We start from the raw sequence: 16,991 nt of genomic DNA, 5'->3' as shown, positions 1-16,991 counted from the left end.
GAGCCTTCTCTTCTGCTCCGCGTCAGCCACGTCGTCACCCTTGGTCACCGCCCGCGCCCACAGGCCAGCTCGTGCTCAGGCTCTGCGCTCCCAGCGATGTTTGCCCCTCACTGTGGGCACCTCATTCATTCCCCAGCGGCCAGCGCTTTCTAAATATAGCTGCGGGGGCCCGATTTAGCCTCGCACAGAAGGACCAGGCTGACAGCGAGTCACGAGGCGCTGGAAAACAGCGGGCGCGGGGCCTCTCCTAACAGACGTCTACCTGGCAAAACCCCAGCTAGTTTTCCTGCTTCTCCCCCACCCAGAGGTCACAGTGCACAAAGCTCAGTGGACGCCCTCACGTGGCCGGCCCGCCCCACGCCAGGCCAGGGTGACTGCAACCCCGGAGAAGCCGCAGGCCAGTGGGGGGGGGCCGGAGGGGGGACCCGGGTCGGAGCTTTGGAGGCGGGCGGCGAGCCCAGGCCAAAGTGGTTTTGAATCTGCCTAGTCTCGGGGTTCAAATGCCAGCACGGTACCCGGGGCTTTGTGTAGATCCTCGCTACGGCATGAGCCTACAGGGGGGCGGGGGGACCCCAGTCCCGCTGCTGGGGGCAGGCCGAGGCACTCGCCCCTCCTTCTGACGTTCTGATGCCCAGCGTGTGCTGTCCACGGCGTGTGCACGTTGCTGCGGAGTCCAGCGCGGGGTCTCTCCCTCTGCCCCCCGCCCGCCGACATCCGGGGCTGGTCGGTCTCTGTAGGAACATCTCCAGCGCTGTGGGGGTGGAGCAGCGTCCCCGGCCCCCACCCATCCATACCAAGACTCCCCCACCCATGAGGACCCCTGATGTCCCCAGACACGGCCCTGTGTCCCCTGGGGGTACAGTCACTGCTGGGTGCGAGCCCCCCTCTGGGGGCTACAGCGCAGAGGCCCCTGCGCGGAGGGGCGCAGGGCTGAGGCCTCACACCAGCGGGCGCGCAGAAAGGAGGCGGTGGGAGCCTGCGTCCCACCCCCAGCACTGTTCTCGCCCCCCGTTCCGGTAGAATCTGGCTGCAGATTAGTGTTTTGAGGGTTGGGGGGTTTTCTTCCCATTTAATGGTCGGCAGGGGTGGGGGCCCACTGTCGGGCCCTGGGGGGAGGGCTGTGAAGTTTTAAAGCAGGACTGAAGGCTGGCTGTGTTCTGCCTGAAGACGAGGGGTCTCTGCAGCCCCCAGGCCCCCCCACACTTCAAAGCCACCTTCCAGGGTTTCACCAGCCCGCAGGCCGGGGAGGGGACTGGGGCGGAGCAGCCGGGGCCTGCGTCTGAAGATGAAACGCACTCACGCCCAGTTTACCACTCACGCCCAGTTTACCGCAGCCCCGGGGACACTTGTGTCCCACTAACGGGCACTGCCGGGAACGCCTGTGCAGCCCCTGGGGTCAGAAGGAAAAGGGCAGACGTCACCATGCCGCAGGCTGAGCCTCGTGTCCACACTCGGCGGTGAGCGGCGCATGCCAGCTGGCGGCACCGTGGCTGCAGGCCCCGCATCGGCGCACAGGGTGCCGGGAATCCGCAGCGGCCCCACCCGGCCCGTGCGCCCGGATAACACTGCGTCGCAAGCCTAGTGGCTCACAGGTCTGGGGGCCAGAAGTCGGGCAGGCGTGGCTGGCTTCTCCACTCAGGTACTCGCCAGGCTGAAGTCAAAATGTGCCCATTCAGATTGTTCCAGAATTCAGTTCCTTGTAACTGCGGCACTGGAGTCCCCCCGCCCTGCTGTCTGTCAGCTCCTAGCCATGCCCCCTTGATCTCACAGCACCAAATCCCTTTCAAGACTCAGTTTCTCCCCCCCCCCCGCTTTCTTAAATGTTTATTCTTGAGAGAGAGAAAGAGTGGGGGGTGGGGGCAGAGAGAGAGAGGGAGACACAGATCTGAAGCAGGTTCCAGGCTCCGAGCTGTCAGCACAGAGCCCGACGCGGGTCTCAGACCCATGATCGTGAGATCATGACCTGATCCGAAGCCGGACACTCAACCGACTGAGCCACCTCAGGCCCACCAAGGGCCGTCTCCCTCTCTTAAAGCCACTCCTATCACATGGCAGGACCTTTGTCTGGAGCAAGATTGTGTCCCACCCACACTCGAGGAGGCCAAGGGAATATCCGTGGTCACTGGGGGTCATCGTCGAGGGATGCCCCCTCGCCTGTTTCATCTCTCCAGCAGCCACACAGTCCCTGGCTCTGAGGAGGGGCCGTCCCGGTGCCCCCAGGATGGTCCATCTTGAGGAGCACTCAAGGTGTGAGGTCGGGGCGTGCTGACCTGCGGTCTCTCAGGCCTGGCGGCCCCTGCTGCTTCAGAGGGACATGTCCACCTGGGCGACACATGCTGTCGAGCGGGGAGTTAGCGGGAGAACCCCACCCGGTCCCCCAGTGCCATCAGCCCCGGCCTTGTTTTCCCCGCGCAGGAGTTCGCCCAGGGCCCGCCTCTGGACACCTGGGCCTGGTGAACTGGCGCCGAGCAGAAGCGACGCAGGCGGCTCTCCCCGGGGGGCTGCGACTCCCTCGCCAGTCCCCAGGGCGCCCGGGATTGCCCACGCTGACCCCTGGCTGCACCCCCCACGGCCAGCGCACCCACCTGAAGGCAGCTCTCGGGAGCCCAACCCCACTGGGTGCAGAAGCACCACTGCCCCGCAGCCCAGCCCTCACCCCTGATCTCCCTCCTTCTCAACGGGGTGGGGGCTGCTGGGGGGTGGTCCTCTGCGGCTCTCTGCTGCACCACCCTCAGGCCACCAGAACCTTGAGCCACTCCTCGAAGGCCATTCTCTCCTGGCCCATGCCCCGCCAGGCACATTTTTCACATTCTTTTCCTTCTGTGCCTCCCAGCCTGCCAAGCCTCAGAAGCCGCCCCTGGCTTCCCGTCCTCCCCTTCTGGGAAGGGGATGCCGCTGCGCAGGCTCCCCAGCTATGAGAGCAATGTGTGGAATTCAGGGGAGCGCGGGCATTGCTGTCTGGCTGCCGCTGCTTCCGGTGCAGCTGGAAAACACCCGTGAGGGTGGAGCCGGCGCCCCAGGCTGCGTGCAGGGGCTGTGTCAGCTCCCCCGGGGCCGCCACCCTGGGCGTGTGCCTGGGAGACGGGGAGCAGACGCACCCTCCCGACGGTGCGGAACCCCCAGGATCCGCGCAGGGGCCGCACCTTGGCAGGGCACCGACTGCCCCGGGTGCAGCCTGCCCGCCCCCAGCGAGGCCTTGGGCACCTGTCTGCCCTGCACGCCCCGTGGGCAGTGCAGACTCAGTCACGCCAAGCACCCCGGCCAGACGCAGGGTCTGGGTGACATCTCGGAGCCTGCTCTGTCTGGGCCGACCCGCAGCCTTAGCTCCCGTTACTCCGCTGACTCACCGAGTCGGAAGCCGCAGCTCACTCAGCCCACGTCAGCGGGGCCGAGGACACAGAAGTATGACCCCGAGAGGCCCTCTCAAGGGTCCTCCACGCAGTGCGGAGGTGACCCCGCCTCGCAGGGAATGCACGGTTCCGAGAGCGCACGTGGCCAGCCCCGTCGGAAGCTGGCGGGGAGGTCTGCTCTTGTCCTTGGGCAAACGTTCCCAGGACGCAGAGTCCCGGATTCACCGAGAAACCGCTAGGCTCTAGGCGGGAAGCACAAAGCTAAGACGTTTCGTCATTCAGTGTCACTCGGGGTCCTCTGGGACGCTGGTGGCTGCACGGGGCCTCCCACGTCTGCAGCTCCCACCAAGAGCACAAGCAGTGGCCGGCCCTCCCCAGAAGGAAGAAGTGGTCCTGAGGCTCCGGGGGCCACTGTGGGTGTTTGACTTTCTACAGGAGCCGCAGGGGCACAAAGCCTGTGCCAGTCCTGACCGCAGAGCCTCTGGGCGCCAGGGCTCAGGCACGCAGGGGCACAGGGCAGCGTGGCAGGGCGCAGCCGGGCTGCCCCGGGGTCTCCTCTCCCCATGAACCTGGTTTTGGAATTATATTCAATCCCCGGGCTGACCACCAGCCACGGTCTTAGGAACGTTACTAACGCAGGAAGATCTTTGAGCCTCAGTTTCCTCACGTGGGAACAATGGGTCCAATAATTCCTTCGTCGTGTCTGACATCAGGGTCCTCCCAATGACGGGGCTGCCAGCACTCTATTGCGCTTCTGCGATCTCTGGCAGGGTGACTTTGAACAAACCTCTGCCTGCGTCCAGGCCCCTGGGACTCGCCCGCAAAGTGAGGTCTGAATGGAGGGAAAGCGTTCGACTTTTCAGCAGCAGAAGCTGGGAAAGTACAAACCTTTGGAGGTGAGGAACATGCCCCTGACCTTGGGGTGCCTATGGGTTCAAGAGCAGCATGTGAAGTTGTCAGACTGTGCTTCCTATGGGCGTGGCACTTCCCACGGGCGTGGCCTACAGAATGCGATGCTGCTTCTCCATTTTTTAAATTTTAGTTTCAAGTTAATTAACATGCAGTGTAGTACTGGTTTCAGCAGTAGAACCCAGAGATTCACCACTTACATGCAACACCCAGTGCTCTTCCTAATGCCCATCCCCCATTTAGCCCATCCCCCCCCACCTTTCCTACAGCAACTGTTTGTTTTCTGTAATTAACATACACAGGAGCGCGCGCGCGCGCGCACACACACACACACACACCCTTTTTAAAAAAATATACTTTATTGTCAAATTGGTTTCCATACAACACCCAGTGCTCGTCCCAACAAGTGCCCTCTTCAATGCCCACTTTCCACTCTCCCTTGTCCCCCATCAACCCTCAGCTTGTTCTCAGTCTTTAAGAGTCTTTTGTGGTTTGTCTTCCTCCCTCTCTGTAACTTCCCCCCCCAATGTTTCTCAAGATCCACATGAGTGAAAACATATGGTATCTGTCTTTCTCTGCCTGACTTATTTCACTTAGCTTAATGCCCTCCAGTTCCATCCATGTTGCCACGAATGGCCAGATTTCATTCTTCCTCGTTGCCATGTAGTACTCCATTGTATAGATAAACCACATCTTCTTGATCTGTTCATCAGTTGTTGGACACTTAGGCTCTTTCCATGATTTGGCTATTGTTGAAAGTGCTGCTGTGAACATTGGGGTACATGTGACCCTGTGAATCAGCACTCATGTATCCTGTGGGTAAATCCCTAGCAGTGCTATTGCTGGGTCATAGGGGAGTTCTATTGTTAATTTTTTGAGGAACCTCCACACTGTTCTCCAGGGCGGCTGCACCAGTCTGCATTCCCACCAACAGTGTAGGAGGGTTCCCCTTTCTCCACATCCTCGCCAGCATCTTCGTTTCCTGATTTGTTCATTTTAGCCACTCTGACCGGCGTGAGGTGGTATCTCAGTGTGGTTTTGATTTGTGTTTCCCTAATGATGAGTGATATTCAGCATCTTTTCATGTGCCTGTAGGCCATCTGGATGTCCTCTTATGAGACGTGTCTATTCATGTCTTCTGTGCATTTCTTCACTGGATTGTTTTTCGGATGTGGAGTTTGGTGAGTTCCTTATAGATTTTGGACACTAGCCCTTTATCCAATATGCCATTTGCAACTATCTTTTCCCATTCTGTTGGTTGCCTATTAGTTTTGTTGATTGTTTCCTTTGCAGTGCAGAAGCTTTTTATCTTGATGAGGTCCCAAGAGTTCATTTTTGCTCTTGATTCCCTTGCCTGTGGGGATGTGTCAAGTAAGAAATTGCTGCAGCTGAGGTCCAGGAGGCTGTTTCCTGCTTTCTCCTCTAGGGTTTTGATGGTTTCCTGTCTCACATTCAGGTCCTTCATCTATTTTGAATTTGTTTTTGTGTATGGTGTAAGAAAGTGGTCTAGTTTCAGTCTTCTGCATGTTGCTGTCCCGTTCTCCCAACACCATTTGTTAAAGAGGCTGTCTTTTTTCCATTGGATACTCTTTCCTGCTTTGTCAAAGATTAATTGGCCATACATGTGTGGGTCCAGTTCTGGGCTCTCTATTCTATTTCATTGGTCTGTGTGTCTGTTTTTGTGCCAATACTGTCTTTTTTGCTTTGTAATTAACCAAACCAATTATTTTATTAAGGCATGATTCACACTCAGTAAAATGAACAGATTATAAATACACAACTTGATGAATTTTGACAAACACACCCATGTGCACCAACACCTCCACCAAGACACAGACCGTTTCTGATATCTGACCTCTTTTGCTCAACAGATTATTTTCAGGATCCACACGTGTGGCTTCTCTCATTCGCAGGCTGTTTTCTGTTATTGTGTTGTCAAACACACAGCATGGATTAGCACAGTCTGTTCGCTGGCCCACTGGCAGCATTTGGGCTGTTTCCAGTTTTTGCTATTGTAAATAAACACGTGTGAACATCTTGTACAAGTATGTTTTCGTTTATCTCGGGTCAGTCCCTAGGAGCGGAATTGCCGGGTCAGAGGGCAGGTGTGTGTTTGGCCTTTTCAGAAACCGCTGAGCCATTTTCCAGAGTGGTTGTACTGCTTTATGCTTGCTTCAGAAATATGTGCAACGTGCAGCATTTCCACACCCTCCCTAATCATTACAGTTGCCGGTCTTTTTTGTTTGCACTCCTCTAGTTAGTGTCCAAGAAGCAGCTCTCTGGATTTCACTCATATTTCTGTGATGACTAATCAGGGAGCTCCTTTTCATGGGCGTTTTGGTGGCTTCTCTGTCAGCATCTAAGATGTTTATTCCACCTGAGGTTCTAGGGCTTCTTGAATCTGTGGCTGAAAGTAGGATTTTGTTCGGTCCTCAGTTTGGGGAGATGATCGTTATCGCTTCGGAGACTGCTTGTGCTGCGTCCTCCCTCCTCCTTCCAGAGTCCCAGCCACGTGCGGCAGGCCGTGCCACGTCATCCCCCTCCTTCGCCTTCTCTCCCACCTCTCCTTCCCTGCCGTGCCTCTGTGCTTCACGCTGGGTGTCTGCCCCGACTGTCCTCCAGCTCACCTACTTTCTCCTTAGTTGTCTTTAATGACACTCCCTTCCATCGAGTCATTACATTTCAGATATTGGCATTTCCCGCCTGCTTACTGATGCCTTTCTCTGTAGTTTCCAGTGCTGCTGAAATTTCGGTCTTATCTAATTTGTCTACTTAAATGTAATTAACACCGTTATTTTTTTTAAGTTTATTTATTTTAAGGGGGGGCTCACACTCAAGTGGGGAAGGGTCACAGAGAAAAGGGAAGAGAGAGAATCCAAGCAGACTCTGCATCACCATTGCAGAGCCTGATGTGGGGCTTGAGCTTGTGAATTGAGATCATGACCTGGCTGAAGTCAGACACTCACCCGACTGAGCCGTCCAGGCACCCCTAACACCGTTATTTTATTTATTTACTCAGCACTCAGCTGCAGTCACCTTAAGGGCCCGTCTGCTTCCTGTTTATTTGTATCCTTTGGTGTGTGTGATAAATGCTGAGGCCACATAATTTTGCATGATTATTTGGGAAAAGTTCTCCAAGACAATGTCACATACAGTGAAAGTGATGGTAAAATTAAGTCCCATCTAAAATACAGTCTAGTTAGAAAATGCCATCCATTGAAATGTCCAAGAAAAGCATACACCACATCCACCCGTGTTGTCCCCAAACCACCGTGTCTTAACGCTCAGACTGCAGCACCTTGTTCTCGCCGTTTGAGCCAAGCGGGGAGCTCCCCCAGCTCCCTCCCCGTGGGAGGCCCTGGATCTCAATCTCTGCATCGCCGGCCGTGCGAGGCTGATAGAAGCATCGCTCAGCCTCTCAACAGACCTTCCGCTCCTGGGCGTCCGTCCTCCCCCGGAGTCTGGCTATAAATTCTTCACTGGCCTAGCAACCCTCCAGTGCCTTCTAGCAGGTGCGGCTGTGTTCTGTCCGGCTTTCCCGGTGGCCCTCACAGGAGAGCCCGTCCGTGTCAGCGGGCACACTGTCGTGCAAGCCCGAATCTGCAGACGGAAGTTTGTATTCAAAGTGCAGGTGACTTTAGGTGGAGGCCATCACGTGGATCATCTCGATCTTAGAGCCACCACGTCGCACACAGGGATCCGTCCTCAGCCTTAGAACCACCCTCTTATTTGCCGGCGCAGGAAGCTAAGACCCAGTTCAGGGCAGAGCTGGGATGTGAACCCACTTCCAGGCGAGCGGTGTGTCACCACCTCCAGGAAGCGGTGTGTTGTGCCCTTGGACAAGGTGCGAGGAAATCACTCCGCTTCCCCGCTCCCACCCGAAAGCTCCCCGGGCTCAGCAGCAGGGCTTTGCAGCTGAGGGTGCACAGGGGGCCTGGTGTCTCTGATCACGCTCAGAACGGCTTCGGCGTGGCCGGGGCATGGCCGGCCTCACGGATGTGGGGCGCACACCACAGCCTGAAAGAATCCAGCCTCACCTTTGCTGCGTGGCCCAGAAGGGACAGGGACGTGCAAGCATTAAGTGGGACAACAGAAAACGGACCGCTTCGGGACTCTCCATTTCTGGCTCTCCCCCTGTTGTCATCACTCCTGCTTTTCCTCTGACCAGTGTCACACTGCCCAGCTCTCCCTGAGCCTGGTGGGCGCCGAGAGCCCACCCGACCCGGCCCCTCTGTGGGGAGTGGGATATTCAGTAGCTCCCAGCAAACCGGCCCGTCCACCTCCGCCAGGCACAGGATGTCTTCGGCTCGTCTCTCCAGCAGCTGTGTTTATAGTTAGCAGTTGCCACGGTGCCCCAAAGAGGGCCTCCCGGGGCTGCTGGCCTCTGGACACCCCCACTCCTTGGCCCGGGAATGTGGGGACCTGGAGGTTTGCTGAGCCTGGTCCAGGAAGTGAGTATCATTCTAAGCACTGCAGAGTTCGCTGGAGCTCAGAAAGGGGAGGTAATTCTCCCAAGGCCACACAGCTTTGGGATCTATGCAGAAGTTGGTCTGCCACCTTCCCCTGGGCTCCCCCTTCTGCTTCTCTCCTCTCTACCTCCAGCTTCAAGGGTGTGGTTGGTCGAGTTCAAGGCGCAGCTTGCCCTGTGTGACTACTTCTGGGCACAGAGTGTCGTCGGATGCCGAGAAAATTAAGCCCCCGTGTGAAACAAGCTTCTGGTTTTGTTCAGCGCCATTTCAGTTCAACCGAACCATCTCGGTTCCAAAAACATTGTTTGCATTTTGCCCAGATGAACCTCTTCTAGCTGAAGTTTCTTCTGATAAGGGAGTTCCATAAATGACTTAGATTCTGTCCCCAGGGGACACGGGGCCGTGTCTGTGGACATCTGTGGCTGTCACAATGGGGGTGCTTCTGGCATTGGGTAGGTGGTCCAGGGACTGATCAGAGACTACCCTGGCCTCGGTGGAGGTGAAGAGACCCAGAGTGGGGGGCGTCGAGCCTCCCCTGTTGACCAAGCACGTTCAGGATTTCATAAACACCGTGTAGCTTCGCCCCGGAGCCCCACCTTCTCTGCCCGTCAGTCCACTCAGCGGACATTTGTGCCGAAGGTCGTCTGCCCCGTGGAGGTCACGGCAACACGGAGCAGACCTGCGGGCAGGTGCCCTGGCTCCGTGAGGAGTCCGCGAGGATGGTGGCCAGACCTTGCTGGCAGGACGGGTGGTGACAGGAATCCATTCTGTGCACGGCATCAGGGTCCTACAGTCACACAGGGTGTCACCAGGGGGTAGGGGGAGGGCACACGGGACTCTCTGCACTATTTTTGCAACTACCTGTCTATGGGATTATTTCAAAGCACAAACTAGTGCAGTGACTCCGGAGACCGGAAAACATTCAGTTTGTAAGGTTAAACACACACCTGCGGGGAAGCCAGAGACCCCCGCCCAGGGCTCACCCGGGAGGACCGGCACGTGGGCCGCCACAAAGCCTGCGTGTGACCACTCGGCGCGGCCGACCCCGCCGCGCCCCCGGGGGAGCACTGCACAGGCTGAGGGCCCAGCGCACGGCAAACCGCCAGGCCGGCGTGCCCGGGGGGCCGACCCCGGCCTCGACCGCGTGAGCTCCTCCGCAGGCTTCCGGAAGAGGCGAAGCGACAGGGACAGAGCAGCTCAGGGGTGGCAGCGCCTGACAGCAAACAACTGCCCCGGAGGGTCTCGGGGCGACGGAGTCTCTGTCTGTCTGGCTGGCGGTGTCGGCTCCAAGACGGGACCTGCCTGTGCGACCTCCTGGACGGTGGGCCCAAAAGGACAGATTTCACTGCATGCAAATGATACCTTCACGGAAAAACATCTCATTGCAGGAAAGTATAAAAACAGTCTCTCACCGGGGCGCCTGGGAGGCTCAGTCGGTTAAGCATCTGACTCTTGATTTCTGCTCAGGCCACGGTCTCACAGGTTTGTGGGTTCGAGCCCCGAGTTGGGCCCTGTGCTGACAGTGTGGAGCCTGCTGCCACGGCTTCTCTCAAAATAAATAAATAAATAAATAAATAAATAAATAAATAAACAGTCACTAACAAAATTGTCACTTTGGGGGGACCCAGCTGGCTCACGGCGGAGCCTCCTGATCTCAGGGTCGTGAGTTCGAGCCTCATGTTGTGCTTAGAGCTGACTCAAAATGGTCACCTCCAGGTTCCCAGTCTGCCTTTATCCGCACTTATTTTAACACAATGGTAGATGACTGAACGTTTGCACTTTGCCAGTGTCCCTCTTTGCACACACACGTCTCCGCAGCGCTCCACGTCTCTACGGGCCGTTTGTCACGTTGCCGTCCCCCTTACAGAACGAGGCGTTTTCCCCGAGCTTTCACAGTTACAACCAACACGGTGTGAACACCTCTCTGTGAACCGCTTTTGTACTTCTTTGGATTATTTCCCCCTTGAGACAAATGCCCGAGCAGAAGATTTGAGGGCACGCTGTCCGTGGGGTCCCCGGTGCCCAGTGTCTGAGGCTGAGACAGGTTCACAAGACCAGAGAGTCTGGAACGAGCGTGTCGGGTGGTGGCCTTCTCCGGCCTTCTGGAGTCACAGGGCGACAGAGGGGCCCTCGCAGCGGCCTCCGCTCACGGTCCGGGCTTTGTTTGCTTTGGTTTTTACCGGTTATGTCCCTGCGGATGTGGATTGCGTGAGTGAGACCCGTGCCACAGCGTCCTTCACGTGCTGAAGGGGCCACCCGGCAGCTCGTTTGTGGCCTTGACCTTTCCTGGGTCCCTGGTCCCCGTCCCTAGGTCCCGTCTGTCCCGAGGTTCTGAATATTCACAGACCCTCAGAGCCGCTGACCGTCTCCGTTCCTTCCGTCGCTTCCACTGCTCGGAAAGTACCTTCTCCGTGGTCGAGAATAAATCTTCTTTTTTCGTTTTTTAAGTTTATTATGTATGTATTTATTTATTTAAATTTGTACCCAAGTCATTAGCATATAGTGCAACGCTGATTTCAGGAGTAGAATCAGTGATTCATCCCTTTCCCGGAACGCCCAGTGCTCATCCCAGCAGGGTCCCCAGGGCCCTCGCCCACTCAGCCCGCCCCCACCCACAGCCCCTGCAGCAACCCTCAGCTCCTTCTCTATCCTTGAGAGCCTCTTCTGTTTTTCTCCCTCCCCCCCGGTTTTATATTATTTTTGCTTCCCTTCCCCTATGTTCATCTGTTTTGTATCTTAAATTCCACGTATGAGTGAAGTCATGGTATTCGTCTTTCTCTGATCAATTGACTGACTTTGCTTAGCGTAACACCCTCTAGTTCCAAATTGCTGCAAACGGCAAGATTTCGTTGTTTCGATCACCAGTAACGCTCCACTGTATCTGTGCACGACATCTTTCCCCCCTTGTCTGTCACTGGACGTCTGGACTCTCCGGGTGGGGGGCCCGGGGGGGTTCTCCATCAGTTTAGGGTCTGACTCTTGGTTTCAGCTCAGGTCTTGGTCTCATGGTTTGTGAGTTCAAGCCCCACATGGGGCTCTGCTGACAGTGCAGAGCCTGCTTGGGATTCTCTCTCTCCCTCTCTCTCTTGCCCCTTGCCTGGGGCTTGAACTTACAATCATGAGATCATGACCTGAGCCAACACTCGGAGGCGGACACTAAACTGACTGAGCCACCCAGGCATCCCAAGAATAAATATTCTGTATACTTTTACTAACTTGTGTATATTTTCTTTCTTATTCTATGGCTGCTTATATGGAGTCTCTTTAGATGTGAAATAAAGGTCTGATCTAATCTACTGGTTCTCACCCAGGGGCAGCTCTGCCCCTAGGGGGCATCTGTGGTTGTCAGGGGCTGGCACTGCGGGGGCGGGGCCACAGATGCTGCTCAGGCCCCACAATGCCCAGGACTCCCCAGAGAGAACAGCCCGGCCCAGTGTCCACAGTGCTGGGGGGCGGGGGGAGCGAGGTGGGAGCAGAGACCACAGCCTAACCTCAGTGTTTCCCCATCTTGCCCATTTGCGTGGAGGAAACGCTGCCGGTGCCCAGGGCTCTAATCCTGATGCCCGCTGGAGCCTCACGTGGAAGGTCAGATCTGTTCTGTCTGGGGGTGGCCAGCCCCCCTTCTAATTTCCTCCCCCTCATAGCATACCCCAGGCCGGAGCGCCTCCGTCGTCCTGGCCTTTCACACTTTGCTCACACAGTTCATCTACAGATGCAGAACCTACCCCCCCCCCCCACAGCTGGCGTGGCTTCCTGGCCCTTGACTGGGATCCCAGGCAGGGCCTGGTGACAGCACATCCCTTACGGCTCTGTTTTTGGGTGAACTTCACCCCACGTCATTCCCCTGGGCCCTCAGCAGGGCCAGAACCGCAAGTCGGGACCGTGACCGGCTGCCCCCCACCCCCGCCCCAGCTTGCCACAGCTCTGCCCCTGCTCCCGGGGCCCCGCGAGGCTCTGCCAGGCCCAGGCGGGTCCGGCCCGGTCGGGCGCCATCACGTGCTGCCCACGGAGCAGCAACTGGTGAGGAATGTTCCCGGGGCTGACTCCGCGCCGCTGCCTGGTCTGCTGGGGCCGCGGCTGGACCGTGAGTCAGTGACAGGCTATGACAGCAGCCAGGATGAGGCTGGAGTCCGCTGCAGGGGCTGGTGGTGACATAGCCGGTGTCTGGGCCCAGTTCTCCATACGCTCTCGCACACACGCACACCCACGCAGACACGTGTGTGCAGTACACATACACACTGCTTTACACGCGTATGAACACATCTACTCACACAGATGCACATTGTGACACACAGACCTGCACACATGCTCACGTAAGTACACAATGCTCACACCCACAAACACATGCACATGCACACACGTGCACACACATCTATGCACAGACATGCACTCACATGCACACAAGCGCACGGACACTCACGCACTCCCGTGCACGCACACCCCCAGTGCACCCATCTCTGGGTCATAGCCCAGCCCAGAGGGAGCCTCTCGGGACACGGGCTGGAACAGAAAGCCAACCACTCAGGGGCCTCAGGCTTCGGAGGAGGCCACAGTTGGGGGTGGCCTCGCGGGGCGGGGGTCCGAGGGTCCTGGCGGACACTTCTCAGTGTGGACGCTGAGCGGGGCTCCCCAACCTTCCAAGGAAAACGGGCTACGGGGCCAGCCCGTTTGTTCTCCGTTCGCATCTATATTTAGCGCTGAGTAATTTAGGTATTTTTAAGCCCAACCAAGGGCAGTTTTCCCTGAGTTGGATGTTTTGTGGCTGCTTTGAAGCTCTGTGCTGAATCAGAGCCCTCCGGAAACCCGCACGCAGGCTCTGGGCTCCCAGAACAGACACGCTCAGGCCTTTTCTGACCCAAATCGGGGCTGGATGTCTGCCGGAAAGGACAGGGAGCCAGGCAGTGTGGACAGGGTTTTTCTTCCCTAATTGAGACTTTTACAGAGACCGCCGTGGATTCACGTGCAGTTATAAGGATCATTCGCTGTTTTCCCCGACAGTAACGTTCTGTGGAAGCGTGACCGGTACCACAGCCCACCTACCTTATGCCGTGGCTGCAGTTTTACGCGTGTGTGACCTTCTGTGCAAGGTTATCACACGCGCAGGGCCGTGAACCCACTGCCATCTCAAGATGGTCCACGGCCCCGGTGCCCCGAGGAGCCCCTCTCGCCAAGGCCTCCACCCCCAGCCCCAGCAGCCATGAACCTGGCCCCCATCCTGCCTGCAGTTTTGTCTTCTCAGAAACGGTGTATAAACGGAAGGACACACCGTGTAACCTTTCGGGACTGGCATCTGTCACTCCACATGACTCCCTGGTGACCTGCCTAACGTGTTGTGTCAACAGTCCTTTTTTTATTATTGCCAAGTAGGAAATGCTTTGAAAATCGCAAGTCTGCCTTTACTAGCCTGCGGCTACCTGGCTCTCGTGGCCACCAGCCTGACAGCACGTGCTGCCTCCTGCGGGCGCGCAGGTGCCCTCTGCTCCTGGCCAAGTGTCTCCCCAGATGCCCCCCCCTTGGGCATGACGCCCAGGCGAGGCCTCCTGGGAGCTTCCCCAGTCTGGCCAGCGCAGATGCCAGCAGGGGCATTCTCGGGGGCGTCCCGGCCGCTGTGAGGGCTGAGCGGGGCCCTCGACGCCACCCCTTCAGTGCCAGGATCCCCGCAGCCGTGGTGACCACAGACACGGCGGTGTCCCCTGGCGGCAGCAGCGCCCGTTAGAAACGGGAATCTAGAGCTCACCAAATGAAGGCTGTGGGGAAAGTAGAATTTTCACTGCCGTGAGGGACAGGGAGAAACGTGCCCAGACGAACTGTAAGAATAAGTTCCCAGGCCCCTACACCCACGGGGCACGCGTCAAACGGAGCAGCCGCTCCGGGAAACCGCTGGGCGCGGTCCTTAAAGATCGAACATGCAAATTACTTCCCTCAGCGCGTATCTCAGAGAAATAAAGGCAGTGTCGGCACGAATATCCGCGCGCCCTGTGGCAGCCAAACACGGGATCCGCAGGCGCACCGCCGAGCTGGGGCCGGCCCACGCGGGGACGCGCTCGGCAGTGACCGCAAGGCGCGCAGCAGGCTTAGGCGCAAGGGGGGGAGAGACAGTCCCCAAAGGTCGTGTGCCCTGTGGTTCCACATATGCCACGTTCCCGAAACGATGGCCACGTGGACAAGGAAAGCGTAGTCGCCGGTCGCGGAGAGTGGGGGTGGGGTGGAACCGCCCTGAGCCTTCCGGGCATGCGCGTCCGCCTCCAGGTGTGATACCCACGGAGGTAGTGCAAGACGTTTGGAGGTGGGGGGGACCGGGCAGAGGGTACGCCCGCTCAGTTATTTCCTACCATGTGAATCTGCAGGCACTGCAATTTTTTTTAATGTTTTTATTTCTTTTTGAGAGGGAGGGAGACACAGAATCTGAAGACAGGCTCCAGGCTCTGAGCAGTCAGCACGGAGCCTGATGCGGGGCTCGAACCCACGAACTGTGAAATCATAACCTGAGCCAAAGTGGGACGCTCAACCGACTGAGCCACCCAGGCGCCCCTCAAAATTTTATTTAATTAAAAATAAATTAATAAAAATCGTTTCTGAAAGAAAAGAGGTCACCCCCCCCCAAACAAGAGTGAAGCAGGGATCCTTAGCACAATAAAGGGTTGGTCTTCTGGGTGGGGGGGCAGGTGGGGAGCTCCTATGACCGGCCCTGCACACCCACTCCTGAAGGTGTGGGGGGAGCAAGCAGCCCGCTGGGCGTTATAAAAGCAGCAAATACCCCCTCCCCGCTCCACTGGGCAGCGGTCCTGGAAGAATTAGCTAAAGGGCTCCTTGGGATTCGGGAGTCGGGTTTATCTGGAATCATCTACCCGTGGCTGCTCTGAGCGCACCATCCCCACTCAAAGACACTGCAGGGGGGGATGAATAGAGCCCCCCCAAATTCATGTCCACCAGATCCTCCCCATGGGAACTTACATGGAAATAGGATCTTTGTAGATGCAGTTAGTTAGGAAGAAGGTGTACTGGATGAGGGCGTCCTTAGAAGAAGGCTGTGTGAGGACAAGGCAGAGACTGAGGGATGTGGCCACGCCAGGGGCTGCTGGCGGGCCAGCCGCGGGAGGAGGCAGGAAGGACCCTCCCAGGACCCCACCTGGACCTCCGGCATCTGGCCTCCAGAATGTGGGAGAACAGATTCCTGCTCTTTTCCATACCCCAGTGTGTGGTCATTTGTCCCAACCACTCCAGCACATCAGAAAGCTCTGGAAAACCCTGCAAAACCAAGTGGGCTCCTGTACCCCCTTCCCCACGCCCAGAAGCCTCTCCTGAGCCAGAGGCGGGAGCCAGCACTTCTGCTCCTGCCCAGAGCTCCTGCAGGAGCCCAGGCCACACCACGTGGCCGTGTCCCAGGGACAGCCGGTCCTGGGGTGGGGAGCCAGAACTGGGTACCGACCGGAGCCACGGCCGCCCCCTGGCACCGCGCCTTAGCTTGGTCCTCAGGGCAGTGCCTGGGGCGGCCTGTGGGGCAGATGAGCACATGGACGAAGGGAGGGATGCCAGACCCAGGCCCCACCGCACAGAGGTGCTGCCCAGTTGCTGCTCGGACGACTCTGCCACCCTAGGAACTCAGGCCACGTCTGGGTGCATCTGTGGCTGTCACCACTGGGACATCATGGCATCAAAGGGTGGGGGCTGGGGTGTGCCCAGGACAGCCGCGGAGAGTGTCAGTGGTGCAGGAGTGGGGGGGGCGGGTGTCTGGAGTGGGGCAGGGATCAGAGAAAGCGTCTCCTGGGGCCCTCATTCCAAGCCAACCACAAGGGGACTCTGTGGTCTGGTGAGCCATCCTGAGGCCCTGGGTGGTCTCAACCAGGCAGCACTGACCCCCGAGCAGCCCAGGGGTCACTGTGGGAGACGGCTCCGCTAGTCTTCCCACTGCCCCCACCCCGGGCATGGGGCACCACGGCTCAGGCTGGGGGCACCTGGTGGCCCTGAGGCTTCGGGTGGGCTGTCCTGCCTCTCTGTCCCCTGGGCCCTCAGCAGCCAGTTCACGACCTGTCTGCTTCCCCCTGCAGCTCTCTGGACGACAGGGGCCCGGAGCTGATGGCAGACAATGTCAGCCACTAACAACATAGCCCAGGCCCGGAAGCTGGTGGAACAGCTACGCATCGAGGCCGGGATCGAGCGCATCAAGGTGAGCCTGGTGGGCGGGTGGGCTAGAGCAGGGGCTGTATTCCAGCTGTGCCCCTTGCTGTGTAACCTTGGGCCACTCACAAACCTCTCTGAGCCG

The 16,991-nt window shown here is 57.9% G+C and overlaps 1 protein-coding gene across 2 annotated transcripts in view; it reads left to right on the top strand.

Moving 5' to 3' along the window:
• GNG7 (G protein subunit gamma 7) overlaps positions 1 to 16,991 on the top strand; it is an 88,734-nt gene that overhangs the window by 66,738 nt on the left and 5,005 nt on the right. The window contains exons 1-2 of one of the 2 annotated variants that reach the window (XM_029915935.1): positions 5,420 to 5,440; positions 16,777 to 16,895. In XM_029915935.1, coding sequence (XP_029771795.1) covers positions 16,815 to 16,895 — 81 coding nt within the window. In that variant the 5' untranslated portion in view covers positions 5,420 to 5,440; positions 16,777 to 16,814. Of the gene's footprint in view, positions 1 to 5,419; positions 5,441 to 16,776; positions 16,896 to 16,991 lie in introns of those variants that run through there. The other variant, XM_029915933.1, reaches the window with a different exon arrangement.

The sequence above is a fragment of the Suricata suricatta genome, chromosome 12 (genome assembly GCF_006229205.1).
Source record: "Suricata suricatta isolate VVHF042 chromosome 12, meerkat_22Aug2017_6uvM2_HiC, whole genome shotgun sequence".
Classification (NCBI taxonomy): domain Eukaryota; kingdom Metazoa; phylum Chordata; class Mammalia; order Carnivora; family Herpestidae; genus Suricata; species Suricata suricatta.
Note: the sequence above shows the minus strand (reverse complement) of the source record. Positions and strands in the feature narration are given on the sequence as shown.